Below are 17,063 nucleotides of genomic sequence, written 5' to 3' on the forward strand. Positions count from 1 at the left end.
GTTACATTTCAGAGAAAACATACCACTTATGTTAACCTGATTAATATCTAATCCTTTTTCTCTGGTGTTGTGCTCCCTCTTCCAATGCCCCTCCTGTTCTAAACTCAAAAGCACCTAAAGAAGAATGGGAGAGAGGGGGGGACGGGCATGACATTCACAGCAAGTCATCTGTATCCTGAGGTCTTCATTTGGAGGAGTAGAATATTTATAATGGGGATTTTTTCCTCAGTCTTGTGGTTGATCTTTTGGCTCTTCTTCCAGGTGATTTCCTTATATCTTTTTCTCATTGTTTCCTAGCTTCGATTAACATAAATAGCTACTGTTTGTTACACAATGCCCAGGTTTGTCAAACCTTTACTAGATGAAAATCAAAAGTTAGGTCAGAGAATAAGCACTTGACCTCCAGATGACTGCTGAAAAGAGATAAACCAGCTCTGGCCAAAGCAAGCCCAGAGAGGGCTGAATGCTGTGCGCTGTCAGGCTAGTGCGTGGCCTGCAGCCTTTTACTACTAAGAGCAAAAATTACTGGATTGCATGTTTGTATTGTTTGTCAGGACTGTCATACCTAAAAGAATGGAAAAATTGACTGATACCTATCTGTAAAAAAAATGCTTCTTTTTATGTCATTGTTTGATTTTAGCTTGGGAGCAACAGTACAGTTCTCCTGCGATGAAGATTATGTGCTACAAGGTTCAAAAAGTATCACCTGTCAGAGGATAGCTGAAGTTTTTGCTGCATGGAGTGATCATAGACCTGTGTGTAAAGGTAAAGAGGAATTCTTACCCTCATGGTGATTTGTTCATTTCACATCTTGCTATCATTTAATAGCCAATCCTATTAAATTAATATTTTGTAAGTGCCTGAAGTTTTAATCCTAGGGTCACTCTTTCCTTAGTAAAAAAAGTCCCACCTATACTGTTTCTTTAATGCGAACTTTGTCTGTATTTCAGTATGCTTATTTTACTTGGGAACTTACATTATGAAGTTTGCTTCATATTAAGCTGATGAAAAGCTATCATCACATACTAAATATTAAGATTCACCAAGATGGATTTCAGTATTGCAGTGATTCAATATACAATCAGTAGTTCATGAAGCATCTTCATTACATATTTGCTAAGCAGATAAGAAAGACTTAATTTAGGATTGATAAGGACTGGAGAAGAAATTCTATAGCCTGTTTCAACCCTGACCAAATGGATGAAGGGAAAAAATGCAGAAAAATGTAAGAGAAGAAAAGCACAAAGTCATTCTGCTGAATATCTTTGATGTCCAAATACTATGGGAAAGAAGTATGATGAATACCTGAATCAAGAAAGTATTAGTGTGTATATATATATATTTTAAATATGTATTAGTATATGTAATGAAAATATTAGTGTGTACATATACATGTAAATTGGCATAACAGCAAAGCCTAATATTGAAGAATAGAGTTTGTACACAAAGAACATTTGGGTATGAGAAAGAGAAAGGATATATATCTTGTAATTCAAGGCGATGGATACTTAAACTAATGTCCAGGGAGAACTGTGAGATGTTTCTGAACAGTGGATGAGGGCAAAAAATTCTGAGGGTGGTATCCAGATGGTGTGTAATAGAAAACCACAAGAGCTGGAAAATTACATCGGTGATTTTTTTTTTTTTCCCCCTAATAAAATACCAGGACAGTCTAAATGGGACTCAGTACGGATAAGAATGAAGTGCCTGACGTAGGTTGGAATAATCAGCTACCCAAATCTGAGATGAAGAAAAACATAATAGATGTTACAGCTGCAGAAATAGGTTTACAATAGATCACAACATTATATGCTTCAATACTAGCATATCACACAAACAATTTTAAAGTTTAGTTGTTTACATATAAATAAATATACATAATATTAATATTTTAAATCTTACTACTGTGAAGTATATGTATGTATAATTACTAGAAATGGCTAAAGAGATACACACAGACCTGCGTGCATAGCAGAATTAATCATGTGATGCACATAAATTAAACCTTTATTTATAGTAAATCTAGTAAGACTTTACTAGAGGTTTTTATCGTATTCACATATGCTAAATTAGGTACCTGTCTTGGAATGTAGTCTCCTAATCTTCCAATGTAGCCAGATGGGTGTTGTATAAGGGTGTTCACACAGACTGTTAAATAGTGTGACAGCATCTATTAGTCTTGTCTGTGGATCACTTGCTGGAGGAGGTTGTCAGACACAGCTGATAAAATCAAGGATCCCATCTCCCACCGTAGGTGCCTAAAGCTATGCAGTGTGAATAGCCCCGATTTTCTCCTCTATGGAAATGAAGTTTCAAGAAAAGTGTGGACCAGTTAAAATAGGACAGAAGAAAATATTTAAAAGGATCAAAATTCTCTAAAATATAACAATATAAACAACTGGGTAGGAACTGGGCTGCTTTGATCTGGAGAAAGAAGAATCCAGAGAAAGAAAAGGGAAAGCATAAAATATAATGGGCTGCAATTTTGCAAAGGAAAGTTTGTTGTTTGACTCTAGCAAAACTTTCCGAAGTAAAGAATTTTTATATATGTGAGTAGAAGTTTACAAGAACATGTGGGAGAGACATATCCAGGAGAGTTTGAATACATGCACTCTCATCTTGAGCTGGGGTAATGGGCTAAATATAATTTCAAAGTTCTTCTAATCCCTATTTTCTGTGTTTTATAGGTGAAAGAACACCCAGATTTTAAGACTGATTCATGAAAAAAAATAATAAAAATCGTCATTATGATCACATATAAGTGAGGGTCCATGACAGGATTTATATATTTCTTGTATGATAGCCATGATAAGATGACATTCTAAAGATTCTTGGCTTTCATATACCACATAAATGATAGCATAAATGGTAACTGTATTGCAAATCTTTCTATCTTCTGCGTGTTACGTATTTGATAATACAATTTAGTAATTTGTCGTTGAAAAATCACTTTAAAAGGAAAGCATACTTCAATTAGCATTTCATTTATCAATACCAAAATACAGTTGCACACTGTTAGTTTTGTTTTTTTTTAAAAAAATATCTCTCCTAACAGACAATAAAGTGTTATCAGCAGTATTGTGATAAGACTGAGATGAATGCATAGCTACTTGTAGGTTTAGAAAGGCAGCTCAGCAGCTTTTGGAGACTATGGCCTTCAAGCATAAATGGTTTTTAAATATATTGCTTTACACTTTTGTATGAGTTTTGAATTCTGAATAGCAGCAGGTATCAAAATACTTTAGTATAAAAGTATAACCACAATCTTCAGTCCATTTTTGTATTGGTTTTGGGTTTTTTTCCCAGTATGACTATATTTAGAACTAACATTGTATAATGCTTTACAAATCACATTTGTAAATATGTGTCTAATGATAAAGTAAGCATTAATACTGAACTACAAAGAAAAAGAAAGCAATAAATCCATTGGAAGCTAGCAGTTCTGATAAACTTCTATTTAAATGTGAAATTACAGAATGTGTATTAACTAAATATCCAAACCCACCATTATTCATAGGTAGAACATGTGATTCACAAACAACAGGACAGTGTTTCACTTCTTTACACTCACCAACTTCATAGAGCTAGCTAATTCCACTTTAAAAAGCAGTGGACCAATATTAAGAAAGTTATTAAGAACTGATACAATGCCATATGGTGAAAAGTCAGACAGATGGTATAGATATTATAGTTTGTCAAATAAAGAGTGTCATTAGTTGCATTAAAGTTACTGATTTAAGTACCTTTGGCATGCTATAATTTTGGTTCTTTCGATTAACAAGATGTTTCAATTAGACTCTTAGGTATACCAAAGCTGGAATATAAACATTTCTTCTAGACTAATAATTATGTCTTCTCCAATTTTCATGCACAGAATGTACAATAAACATTTTGAAAGAATTTTGCATAAGTAGCATAAATATCACGTAGTAACATGAAGGAAGTATCTACAAAAATATGTGTGCATTTGCGTGTTGAACTTGCATGTTTGTGTACATGTATTTGGGCAAACAAATTAGGCAATCATGCATAAATGTTATTTTGTGTAAAAAATTAATATTTTCTTGCAATCTGATGCAGCTTTGCAGATAACAAGGGCACAGGTGGTGTATTAGATTCTTCACTTGTTATTCTTTAAAATGTCACTTAAAGTGCTGCTTTTAATCATGTGGGTTTTCCCTATTTGAACAGTATAGCTTGCAATTGTTTTCATTAACTTATATAAAATATATTGTGCACACACCAAAAATCTCACAGTAATGATACATTTTTAAAAAATGGCATGTGAATATCAATAATCATTTACATTAACATACTGTAATCGTGCAGAGTTCTAAACAGGAACTCTTCAATTCTGTTAGGTGCATTTGATTTGACATCGTAAATCCTCCAGACTTGTTCTCGTAGGGCATATGAGTGGCTGAGTATAACTGCCTGCCAAAAATGAAAGATTAACTCTTTTTAGGAGTTATCATGTAATACCAGCTGGAACTGGCATAAGATCATATTAATGAGAGTGAATTTGGAATAAGTCTGAAGCATTTCGACAGGAGAATTATAAGACTTTGAGAAGGAAAACTGATACATCACTTCCAAAATACAAGCAAATATTATAGATTAACAACATCTTTTAGATTTAAGACTAGTTTCCAGGAAAATACCACTCTAGAGGTTTGGCTGATTTCTGAAGCTTTTGACTTCTAGAAGAGACTATGAGAAAATTAAAATTATATCAGATATCCTGACTAGATTTAATTGCAGTTGAATTATCTTGTAGTTTACCAACAATTATCCTTTCTTTTTCATCTTTTTTTTTTCTTTTAAATATATCTTTTAATTTATGTCTCCCACCACCCTAGCAAAATAGCAGTTGCTCAGGTAGATGGACCTGGTGAAGTAATATGGCAGAAAATCAAGGCATTTGGCCCATTGTGATTTACAGACAAGGTATATTGAAAAGAATTTGGAATTTGGAGCTATGAGTAAAGTATGGGTTTAAGTTGTAGGCAAGCAGATAAATTAACATAAGCAGCAGCTGAAAATTAACTGGTCACTTTCTACATTTTATTGAAATTTTAAAGTGTTTTTTTAGCTGCACTTTTACTAGATCAATGCATCGTGCCAGCCTAAAATTCTGCTGGAGATTTTAAAATTTGTTCCAATTTAATTGGCCTCATGCAAATCTTGTAGCATACCATTTTTACAGAACAGCAGAACAAACAATGCCTTCCCATCCTTCCTGAGAAAGAGAAAAAAATGTTCAAAAATGGCATGAGAATATTTGCCAAGGCATTTATTGCACATTGAGTTGCAGTTGAAATCTGTTATTTGAAAGATGAAAATTTCTGCAGTTGTTAGTTATTTCATATCTCAAGAAACACTTAATACATGTGGCTGTAATAACATGACTGCTTACATTGACTTCTCTGTGACTTCATTCAAGAGAGAAAGTTTAAACACTTCAGGATTTAGACCCTACTTATTTATCTGCCATGGGATTCAGTATTCCCCTACAGGGCAATGCCATTATTACAAAGCCAACTTGCTTAGGCAGAGACAATTATCTACTTTATGAAACTATTTGCCAGTTGATAGATCTCTTCCTCTCATTTACGTTTCAGGAAATGAAACAGATAGATCTATTCACAGTTGGTCGATTAGCCTTTTTATTTTCATGCCTGCCGCTCCTGTTTGCTGCTTGCTTGTTTCTCAGACCCTGTGAAACATTTATGAATGCTGCCTTTTATAAGTCTGCTGGCAAGTCAGCAACAAGTTCTGCAACAAGTACAGTATTTTGGAAAGCTCATCTAATCTGTAGAAAGAAAAAGTGTTTTTTAAATAATTCTTTGTATCTGTGAAAACTAAAGGAGAGACACAATTTAAGGTTTAAATAATGATTATCCAATTAATAGGCAAGCTACAAAGTAATTTGGATTATTAGTAGAAAAAGGAACAAATAATACTATATATTTAAATTGGGTTCTGACAAATTTAGAACACAGGTTTTTTGGTTCGTATTGCTATTTTGGTCAGTTCATTTCATTGACTAAAATGATTTTTAAAACAGCAATGAATTCATTGACTCAGTATCTTTCATTTGACAGATTGTAAACATGAGTTTGATTAACACAGATATGCAAGCAGAATGAACATTATTAATTTTAGATCTTGCCTTTATAAATACCTTTACTGACGTATAGTACATTTTTTAAAAATCCACCTTTGCCTCACTTCTGTCTGAAATGCAGACATGTATCTGGACCTCTTAAATGTGTTGCTGACTAACAATGTATGTGTATATGTATACACACACGCATATATACAGGTAATGCATCATAGATGAATAGGGCTGAAAGTGATCCTAACTGGTCAGCGCTACTTCCTTACTCCAGCTGTATTTATTCCCAGAAGACATTTGTCTAACATTATTTATTTCCAAGGAAAGTGCTCTGAGATCCTACTGAAGCACTCCAGTCCTTCATTAGCCTTGCAACTAGAACATTTTTTCTAATTCAAGTGGGAACCCTTATTGTTGTGCTTAACTTCAATAGGTGCTTCTATATAAAGAACAGGTTATTTAATTAATATTTTCAATGGCTTATTGTATACCTAAAGAATACCTGCTCTTCTTTATACTAATCAGCAGCAGTTCAGTCAGTTCTTCCTCATGGTTCATATTTATAGACCTCCAACCTTTTTCGCATTATTATCCAGTGGGTCCATGTCTTTCTTAAAATATAATTTCTAAAAATGGGCTTAGTATTTTAGAAGGGTCTTTCCCAGTGCTCAGCAAAAAGGAGGAATTATTTCTTGCATTTTCACACATTTTTCTACCTATAACTATGTGCATATCTTCCAGTTTGATTGTCTTTTCATAACAGTAGGATTTTTTTTACTCAGGTTATGTTTCTGAGCTACTGTAACCCCTGAAGACATGCTGCCAAATGACTTGCTCCTTATACTGTTTTTGTGAATTGATTATTCCTGCTTTTGTGCTTTTTCCTATACTTGTCTTTACTGAATTGCATCCTATTTCAATGTCCTTTCTTCAATTTCTCATTTTTAATTCTAATTATGTTTGCTAATATATTCACAGTCCTTCCCAGTTCTTTGTTAAATGCAGATTTAATAAGTATGCACTTCATTCTGCTGTCCAGAGTGTTAAAATACTGAATGAACCTGACCCGGGACAAACCTCTGTGAAACCCCATTTAGTTATTCTTTCCTTTGACACTGAGACACTCACCAAGAATCAGAGAAGTCTAGGCCAGAAAGGACATCAGGAAATCATCTGATGCCCTGTTGCAAGCAGGACCTTAGATTAGGTATCTATGGCTGTCTGAAGCCAGGTCTTCACTACTTCCAGTGAGGGAGATTCTACCACTTCTGTCAGCTACCTATTCCAATGTTTAATAGTTCTTACAAGAGAGAATTTTTTTCTTATATCCAGATGGAATTTTTCCTGAAGAAACTTGTGCCCGTTACTTTTTATTCTGTCTCTATGCATCCCTGTCAAGAGAGTATCTCTATGTTTTCAGTAACTACCTTTTAGATAACAAAGGACTGTGATTAGATTCCTCCTTGAGGGTTCTGATCTCCAGGTTGAACAGACCCAGTTTCTTCAATCTGTCTTTGTCTGTCAAGTTCTCCAGTCTTCTTGTTTGTCTTCTACTGGACCCTTTCCAATTTCTCAATGTTTTGCTTAACAAGAACGAACCACAAATGGACAGTATTCCATATGTGGCCTAAAAATACCAAGTAGGGCTGAATAATCATGCCCCTTCATCTACTGGATCTATTCTTACTGATACAGCCCAGGACTGTTTGTCTGCTTTGCCACCGCAGTACATTGCTGGGGTTTTTTCAGCTTTCTGTCCACCAAGGCCCCCAGGTGCCTTTCCACAGAACTGCTCCCCAGACAGTCAGCCCTCATCTGCACTGCTTCTGAGGCTTATTTACTCTCATGTGTAGGACTTTACATTTATTCTTGCTAAAACTCATGTAATTCTTGTTGGCCCAGTCTTCCAGCCCACTGAGGTCTCTCCTTATAGTGGTTCTTTCTTCCACTGCAACTTCCTCTGCTCCTTCTGCAGACTTGGTGAGTGTGCATTCAATCCCACCATTCAAATCAGTTTTAAAGATATTAAATATTATCAGACCCATTACTGACCCATGAGGAACTCCACTCATAACTGTCTGCCAGTTTGAGCCTTTAACCATACGTTGAAGTACAGCTAGTTTTCCAAACATCTTGTGGTCTGTCTATCCTAAACATACTTTATGAATTTGTGAAGAAGGTGTTGAAGGACACTGTCAGGCATCTTCCAAAATTTAAGGTAAATTATGTCTATAGCTCTCCTCTCATCCACTGGATGTGTTTTTTCATCATAGGAGGAAGCTAGGTTGGTCCAGTTAGGCTGGACTTCTGAAGTCCAGTCTTTATTCTGCTACTTGTCTTTCTCATGCCCTTTAGGGTCTTAAACTCTGTAATGCATTGCAGAAAGGCCAACATTGAGGTTCATGACTCCAAACAAATATTTATTATTTTTGAACAGTAGGTCTAAAAAGGCAGCATTCTTGCTTGACACATTCTGCAACTGTGTTAGGAAGTTGTCCAAAGTTCACTTCAGAAATCTCCCAGATTGCTTTGGCACCACGGTGTTGCTTTCCTAGCGAATATCAGGGTAGTTGAAGTCCCCTAGGAGAACTAGGACCTGCAGCCCCAAGGCTTCTGTGAGTTATTTGGGGAAGGTTTGGTCCTGATCACGTGGTGTGTAGCAGAGACCTACCATGAGATCTCCTCTTATTGAGATCTTTCTGATTTTCAAACAAAGTCTCTCTAGAGAACTGTCCTTTTGTTGTTAATAAACTCCATGCATTCAACTCTTTCTTTTACATAGGGGCCAACCACTCCTCTTCTACCCCTTCTGCATATCCTGTATAGCTTGTAACCATCTATTGAAGTACTCTAGTCATGTGAGCGATCACACTGCATTTCTGTAATTCCAATGAGATCATAACTCTTTGGCCAAGCATGGAGTCCTGGTCTTGCTTGTTTTGCAGATTGCATGCATTGGCACACTGTAAAGCAGCTCAGGCAAGGACCATGTGTCTGAGTTGTCAAATGCAGCTCCTGGGTGGAGTGAGGACTAGCAGGGCTTACCATAGCTCTTTGTCACACACACTTTCCAGCAGGCTCATCGCAGTTTACAGCTGCACCACATCAGTGGAGGCTTTAAGCAAAGTCAGCTGAGCCCCTAGGAGTGCAAAAAAGAAGGCCCAATCGTGGACAGCAAATTTTAGATTATATTAATGTTACAGACTATTGTAAGTGCTTTCAAAGCTGAAAGAAAAATGTAGTGATATTTCCTGTTAGTTGTGTAAAAATGGGAGAAAATTTATCATTGTGAAACTGTGATTATGGTATGAAATCTAGCCACTTTCTTAGGGGGAGTATTCCTTGTATAGCTTCATATTAGATATTCATCACATTACCTTACAGTCATCAATTATGTTGTTATTCTTAGGCAATTCAGTGGTGCTTATTGATATAAAATATGCAGTTGCTATTGTAATTTTAACAAATTCAGTATGCTTTTAGTATTAATGCAGTATTTCTTCAGTATTAATTCACTTTTGCACACGTAGAATGACTACGTCTTTCCAAGTACAGGTAATTATCAGTGAATCTCATTAAGAAGTTTAAGGAAATTCTTCTGAAGAAGAATTATAGCTGTAGAATAATTTCATTTTTTGCATGTGTTAGGGTATTTGTGAAGAACATTTTTCTAACTTTTTAAAATTTGATATACAGTGAGAAGAAGAAAAATCTCTTTAAACTGACAAAGACTCATTAGATCTAGTGAAGACATACGTAGCCTTATATTCTAGAAGCAGTGACAGACATTTGACTTCACAGGCACTCCATCTCATCCTTTCATCTCATGATTCAGTCCCCAGTTCACAGGCACCACTTACTGGCATTTTTATTTTACCCTCCTCATTTGCATTTATTAATTCTCCAAAGGAATGTGAGAAGAACTTATGACAAAGGACGAAGAGAAGCTGAAGGACAACATTTTGCCATTTGCTAAAGGGGAAAAAGTTCCATTATGGGCCCATATATTGTTTTGATTACAGTACTGTAAGACTGGTTATCTGGCAGACGAATTACAAAGGAACTGAAAGATTGATAAATTCTCTGATATTAGCTGATCCTCTTACCATTCCCAAATGGTGGTTAACATAGGGAAAACTCTACTATAACATCTTTTATTCTCAGTGAAGATCTGCAGAAAAAATGAGAGATGGGTTTTGTTTTTTTTTTCCCCCCAGGTAGAACAACAAGGCTTTAGTATTTCCCTCCAAGCCTGATCGAGTGCCAAGACAGTATTGATTATACTGGCTATTTTCTGTGTGTTGGCAATAACTACAAATTAAATACTACTATACTGAGTTTTCAATACAATTGATTTTCATATTATTGGCCATGACGAGTTACTTTTAGACAATTTTAACCTCTTCACAAGTAAAATGTCCTCCTTTAAACATTTTTTCTTTTTTTCTCTTTTCTTTACTGTTTCTTCTACTTGCACATTAAAGTCATAGGTATAGTTAACATGAAATATACATGAGGAAATACAGTCCTACGTTCTCCTTCAGAAACAAAACCAAAATTAAATAAGCTGTACTGCAGTACAGAAGAGTTGTATTTTTCCTAAACAAAAAGAGCGAAGAATAAAGCATATGCTTAAATCTTAAATGACAAAAGCCTGTACTTCCTGATTATTTATGATTTTAAGTTTGTTTAGAGTCATGTCAATAATTGAAACTGCAGTGCATACTATGTGGTGAATGTCTTATTAATGCAGAACTAACATGACTGAAAAACCATTAGCAAGCTAAACATACTACTGTTTATATTGGCAGAGAAATTGAATTCTTCAAGTATAAGAAGATAGTTTTATTTAAAATTAACTCACCAAAAATTGCTGTCTTCAAGGTTTTAAACATGGACGTGACTATTGCCCTTGAATATTCCTACTGTTGTGCATTGCAGATCTCTGAAGTTAAAGAAATCTACTACATTAGACTGCAAAAGAACTTTGAAGAAAGTATTACATTCAAATAGCTTAAATATCATTCAGTATCTTAACTAATGGGGTGCAACATGAAAAAGATTCCTGTTTTTTTTCTATCCCGCAGAAGAAAAGTAGAAAGAGATTGTAAAAATTTACAGAGAAAGAATTTTATAAATACATATTTTAATAATTTATTTTCAGATTAGAATTACATATTGGCACTCTGATGCCAATTACATTCTCTTCACTCTTCAATGACTCTTAGCTAAAATTCATAATTATTTGATACTAGTGAGAAGAAAAAACATTATGTTGGCATTAAGCTCTTGGGTTCAATATATTAATAAAGGAAGAGAATTACCTGCATACAATTAGTATTTCTGTTCAGTTTGTTTTGTCTGTGTGTAACTTGCACAGTATTGAATAAATTCTACCAGTTCAACACCATTTAATCTATTGTGGCCTACATCTCAAGTTCTTATTTTGTGTAACTCAGTATCTCTTCACAAATTGTAGGGTTTTCTTCTGAAGAGTAACAGTCAATTGTGCCTTAGTAGCTAATCAGCCCTTTCCTTTTCAGATAGGCAGAGCTTTGCCTGTTGTGTGGAGGGTACACTGCAGGAAGAATTACAATTTCGAGGCACTAAATTAATAGATCTTGCTGTAGTGTTCTTGTGTGTCCTATAGACCAAAACAAATGCTCAGAAATCTCAAGAGAAAGATGAGAACGAGTGATGGAATTAATGCAGATTTGCTCCTAAAAGAAGATAACCTAGAAAAATAATGGACTATTCTACCACAAGAATCTTCTTTTTCTTTCATATTCTACTAATACAAACACGATATTTTTCGCTGTTCTTTTTCTATTAAGCACTACCTAACAGCAGAGGTTTTAGGGGTAAAATCCCCATAATTTTTTTCTTACACGATAAACTTCTAACATAGAGTGGTAGCAAAATCAGCTCTTTCATTTCCCAGCCGTTAAACAAAAGTGCTTTTAGTGTGTTAAATGTGCTCTGAACCCAACTACTGAATTGGTTCTGTCAGGGAATTTGCAGTTTCCAAATTCTATAAAAAGTTTTGATATGATATTTCTACAAAGATGTTCACCTCAGTCATGATAGCATTGGAAAATATATAGTAAAACAAAAATAATTTGGTGTTTCTGGGGAATATAAGTTTACCAGTGAACTCACGGGCACCTTAGCAGTGAATTTCTCTCTAAACTTGCACTTTTGGTATCTGAACACTTTATTGGTCTGGCTGTAAGTCGTCATCTTCTTGTCAAGTCAACCCAGTTGTGAAGTTGGGCAGTGAACCAAGTTTACAGTGCTTTGACTAATTGTATAGCAATCACAGGAGGTGCTGTTAGCTCTGCTTCTTACATAAAGTATTGCCAGTAAAGAATTGGTAGTAAAATATTTAACAATATATTTAAAATATTAATAGTTAAATTTCTACAATTAGACTTCAAGTGTAACATTTTATTAAAAATTTCCACACCTTGTTAAATACTGCATTAAAAGTGTCTATGTTCATGACATCTTTTTTATACATTCTTTAGAAAGGGACAGAACTTCATTGTCATATGTTTAGTTCAGTTGTCTGCAAACATTTTTTGACTGAGCACCCATACCAGTAAAAAAATTCTGATCACACCTTTTCAGTATATGTTTATTTATTTATAAGTTATATACATGTACTATGGAAGTTCTAATATTGTCTTCCTTCAGTGAAGTGAGTTGTCTTGCACAGCCACTGGGGTGCATGCATCCCACTTTTGAGACCACTGGTTTAGTTCACATTTTGAAACTTTCCTTCAGAGCCACAAAAATGTCTATCTTGAAATGCACGTTCTGGATCTGCAGAAAGTGTCCTTCGCCAAAAGTGATGCTATTCTGAGCCAGATCATCAGCCTTATTTAGCTTCAGATTCTTGTACATTTGAGCATAGTGGGGGGAAAAAAAAAAAGAGAAAGATAAAAAAATAAATAGCTTTGTTCATTATCCTGAATTGGATCATTAAAAGAAATCCTTTCCTCTTTAATTATCACTTTGAAAGGTGGTCTGGGCAGGGAGTGACACATAGATGACTTTTGCTGAAACCTAGTGTTAACTAACCAATTGTTAGCCAAGAGATTTTCTCAGGACCCTCAGAGCACCGACAATCCTTCCTGGTGCTCCCCAGCTCCATCTAAATAAATATAAAATGAAAGATCTTCTTAATCTGAAAAAATTCAGTGAGGTTGTTTTTGGCAATATTGGGATTTGTTTACTGTTCCATATGCTCTTAGTACACTACTTAGATCTAGGTTTTTTTTATTCTATACTATATTCTTTTTATTCTGAAATATGTCATTGCTATACAGTGTGAGCAATAGCAATGACAAAATTTACTGTGAGACTTACTGTCTGAATAAACTCGTGTAGTATCCAGAAATCACTTCTGAGTAGCGGCAGCTGTCAGATGTAAACAGATTATTTTTGTAAAGAACTTTTCTTTTTCTTTGCAACTCAAAATAGAGAAGACTAAACTTCTAACATATCTCCTTTTACTCTTTTGAAGTAATGTATAGCCAAAACACACTCATTATTTTGCTAATAGTGAGCTTCTAGTTTTCACAACCCAGTTAAATCTACAAAAGGTGAAGCTTTTATAAAAACTTTACTATCATCTGCTAATTATTTTCATGATGAACACATATTTACAGGTAGGAGTTATGAGGAATAGGAAGTCTTTTTTTTGAAACTTCTAAAGTCTAAATTTTGCAAATGTTAGTGACCAGAAAAGTTCATTAAACCAAGTGATTCATTAAAAAAAAAAAAAAAAAAAGACAAAAGTTTTCAGATCACTTTTCTTTCTTTTTATGTGATTCTTTAAGGAAAAAAAAATGTTGACCACTTACTAGCTGGTAAGACTCTAGTGTATCATGTTGTGTGCTACATTTGCACTTTTCTGCAATTAATCTAAAAAATGCTCTCTACATCTACGCATATATATACACACATATATCTATGATTTTTTTGTATTCTGTATATTAGAACTGTGATAAAAATGCCTTTATATCAATTCAGCAAAGAATACTGTTACTAAGTTCATTATTTTATCTTTTTCCAATTACTTAACAGTTTTTCACTATTTTCTATTTAGACTTCTGAGTGAGTGGCCTTGCTAATAGCTTTCTGAAAATCCAATTAAATTCTGACTTTATCTTTTAATTTAGAAAATTTTCCATGGAAATGTAACAAGCTGAACTTCGTTGTTTTAGACATAGAGGTGAGCCTTTTGCACACACTCACACAGTGATTATATTTTTTTATAGACTGCATATCTTTACTCAGCTTCCCCATACTGAAGCTGTCCCTTGTTCATCTTTGTTCTGAGGATAATACATTGCCTTTTATGCTTTCACGGTTTTGGTGGTGATGATAGATTTTTTTAGATGGAGGTTTATACATATTTATACAACAAACAAACTCTTTCCATTTGATTGTTAGTTGTACTACCTTCACTATTAAGGACTGCAAAAAGGAAATTATATTCTTTAGTATTTTCTCTCTATTGACTTTTATATGTGATCATAGTTAATTGTTTTTGCTAAATTTTGTTCTCCTTTAGAGTTTGTATGACATACTTCCATACGCATGATTGTTATTCGTGATTTTGCAGTGTAGGCTTGTGTTAACTTTCTGGTTTTCACATTTTCTCTGACAGTTAGAAAGCACATGTATGCATTGGTAAAATAAGTTTAAAAAATCTATCTTTCAGAAAAGTTTTTGTAGTCACAAGGGAAATAGAGAAGTAGATGCCTCAGGAAGTTAGACATTTTAAGTGTGTGAGGCAAGAATATGTATTTTACAAACTAAAATTGTTTACTGACATCAGAGACTTTTTATTTAAAAAACAATAAACTCGTTTTTAAATTGATACATCAGGTTTTTGTCTCCTATGAATATGTAAATCTCCATTAACTACCATGGTTCTCTATTTATTTTGAATAAATTAAATATAAATATAGAGAGAGAGGTTAAATTTCAACTATTAAAAATATATACGTCAGAAAAGAAGTCATACTCCATAAGGAATATTTATCCCCACCTTTGATCATAGTCGTTTTCTATACTCACAAGTATGGAGTTGCTGTCCTACACATTTTTGTGCAAGCTTCATAATTGCATCTCTGCATGCATCACCTTCACTTAGCTAAATTATTTGCCATACTGATCATGTTTTTTTCCTTCTTCATACTAATATAAAGTATAAAATAATGTGAATCTCTGAACTTAATAGCAAAACTCATAATTTCTGAAAAGCAGATTAGAGTATTGGAATGGGAAAAGCTTTCCACCAATTTACTGATTTCTGTCTCCCACCAGGAGCTGATTCTGTGCTTAGAGGACAGTGAGGACTTATAAGTTGGTTTTGTCTGTTACATGTAAAATTAATTCATGATCTTTTTTTCTGTGTTTACAATGTGTCTGAAATCAGGTCTGGTACTGTAAGAAAATTTAAATTTTCTCTTCAAATAATGTAGTAACTTAGAAATATAAAAACTTTATTAACTCTGAGTGGTAGATCATACATATTGGTGTGTTGTAATTTGCTTCTAGACAGGTGTAGTAAAGTCCCTATTCTATGAAAGATATTAAGGGTCAAATTTTGTCACTCTCATGTTTGTATTTTACTGAACTGTTGCTACTGTCATTGAGTAAGCAAAGTAATTGAATGGGTTCAATATGCTTCTGTGACCATAAGTTGTGAGTATAAATTTAATGGTACTTTTGGAAGATATTACACATCTGTGTCTCTATGCTTATGTATTTCCAAATACAGTATAAAATATTGAGAAACACATTTAGAACTAATCTTCAAACACATGAATTATCTCCATAGGAATAGTAATCCAATTCATGCCTTTAGATCAGTTCCAAAAAAGAAAGCAAATTCTTGCTGAATAATAATGAACCAAAGCCAGGACAGAAACCTCTGAAGACACAAGAGTAAGCTGAAAAGCATCTGATCTTGTTCTTAATGATAATAATGATTAATTTCCTGATATTCACACTTTTAATATTTCAATTTCTTCAAAACACAGCTGCTCAGATTTCAACTAATGATTTGAAGCTGGCTTGTATTGCCACAATCTTGACTTGAAGTAGAAACCAATTAATTTTGACAGACTTAGGCATCAAATATGTCTATATTCAATGAGGCTTCTTATGTCAGAAGGATCTATTCATGGTACATTATTCTGAATGATCTGAATTCCTGTGGAACTTCTATTTTTCGTTGTATTTTGGAAGTGGGTAGCCAGTCACATATGCAGGTGACAACTAACCAATATCAGGATTGTACAACAGGGGTTTTTTGTTTTTTTTTTACAATTTTTCAACTTTCAGCTTATCTGTAAACTCTTCTCATCTTAAATAGAAGAGTGTGTGTGTGAAGAGCTCTGTGTGTGTGTGTGTGTGAAGAGCTGTGTAAATCAATTGTCTGAGGCAGTGCTTCCAAAATCCAGTGGAAATAGTTTATTTTTTTAATATCTACTTTACTTTTTGCAGTGTTGTAAGAATCAGCAGAGTCATGAGAGACAGTGCACACTTAGGTGAACTGTCTTGTGAGCAACTACTTGAATTCAGAAGGGTTGTCAGAGAACGTCTGAAAACAAAAGCTATAGGAAGTATTTATAATTTTCAATAAATAAAAAAGGTTGTGTAGACTACTTGTTATGTCTCTGAGACATTTTACTAATAATCAATGAAAGCTAAAAAATAAAAAAAATCATCTTAGTTTTACAAGTGTATACTACACTGCCTGTACCCTGCAGCACTTTAAAGGTTGCAGTAATTGAGAACAGATCTTTGTGTGATTCACACAAAATGAGAGGCAGAGACAGGGAACCTGTGATACTTATTGACGTAAAGAAAATAGGTAATGGGATAAAAGCAAAAATGGGCAGTACTGAGGTTCAAAGGCAGATAT

General features: G+C 34.2%; 1 protein-coding gene across 1 annotated transcript in view; it reads left to right on the plus strand.

Annotated features, from left to right (window-relative positions):
* Positions 1-17,063, plus strand: part of CSMD3 (CUB and Sushi multiple domains 3) — a 727,509-nt gene that overhangs the window by 300,124 nt on the left and 410,322 nt on the right. Inside the window, exon 9 of the mRNA XM_075743489.1 lies at positions 641-765. Coding sequence (XP_075599604.1) covers positions 641-765 — 125 coding nt within the window. The remainder of the gene's footprint in view (positions 1-640; positions 766-17,063) is intronic.

The sequence above is a fragment of the Balearica regulorum genome, chromosome 2, assembly GCF_011004875.1.
Source record: "Balearica regulorum gibbericeps isolate bBalReg1 chromosome 2, bBalReg1.pri, whole genome shotgun sequence".
NCBI lineage: Eukaryota > Metazoa > Chordata > Aves > Gruiformes > Gruidae > Balearica > Balearica regulorum.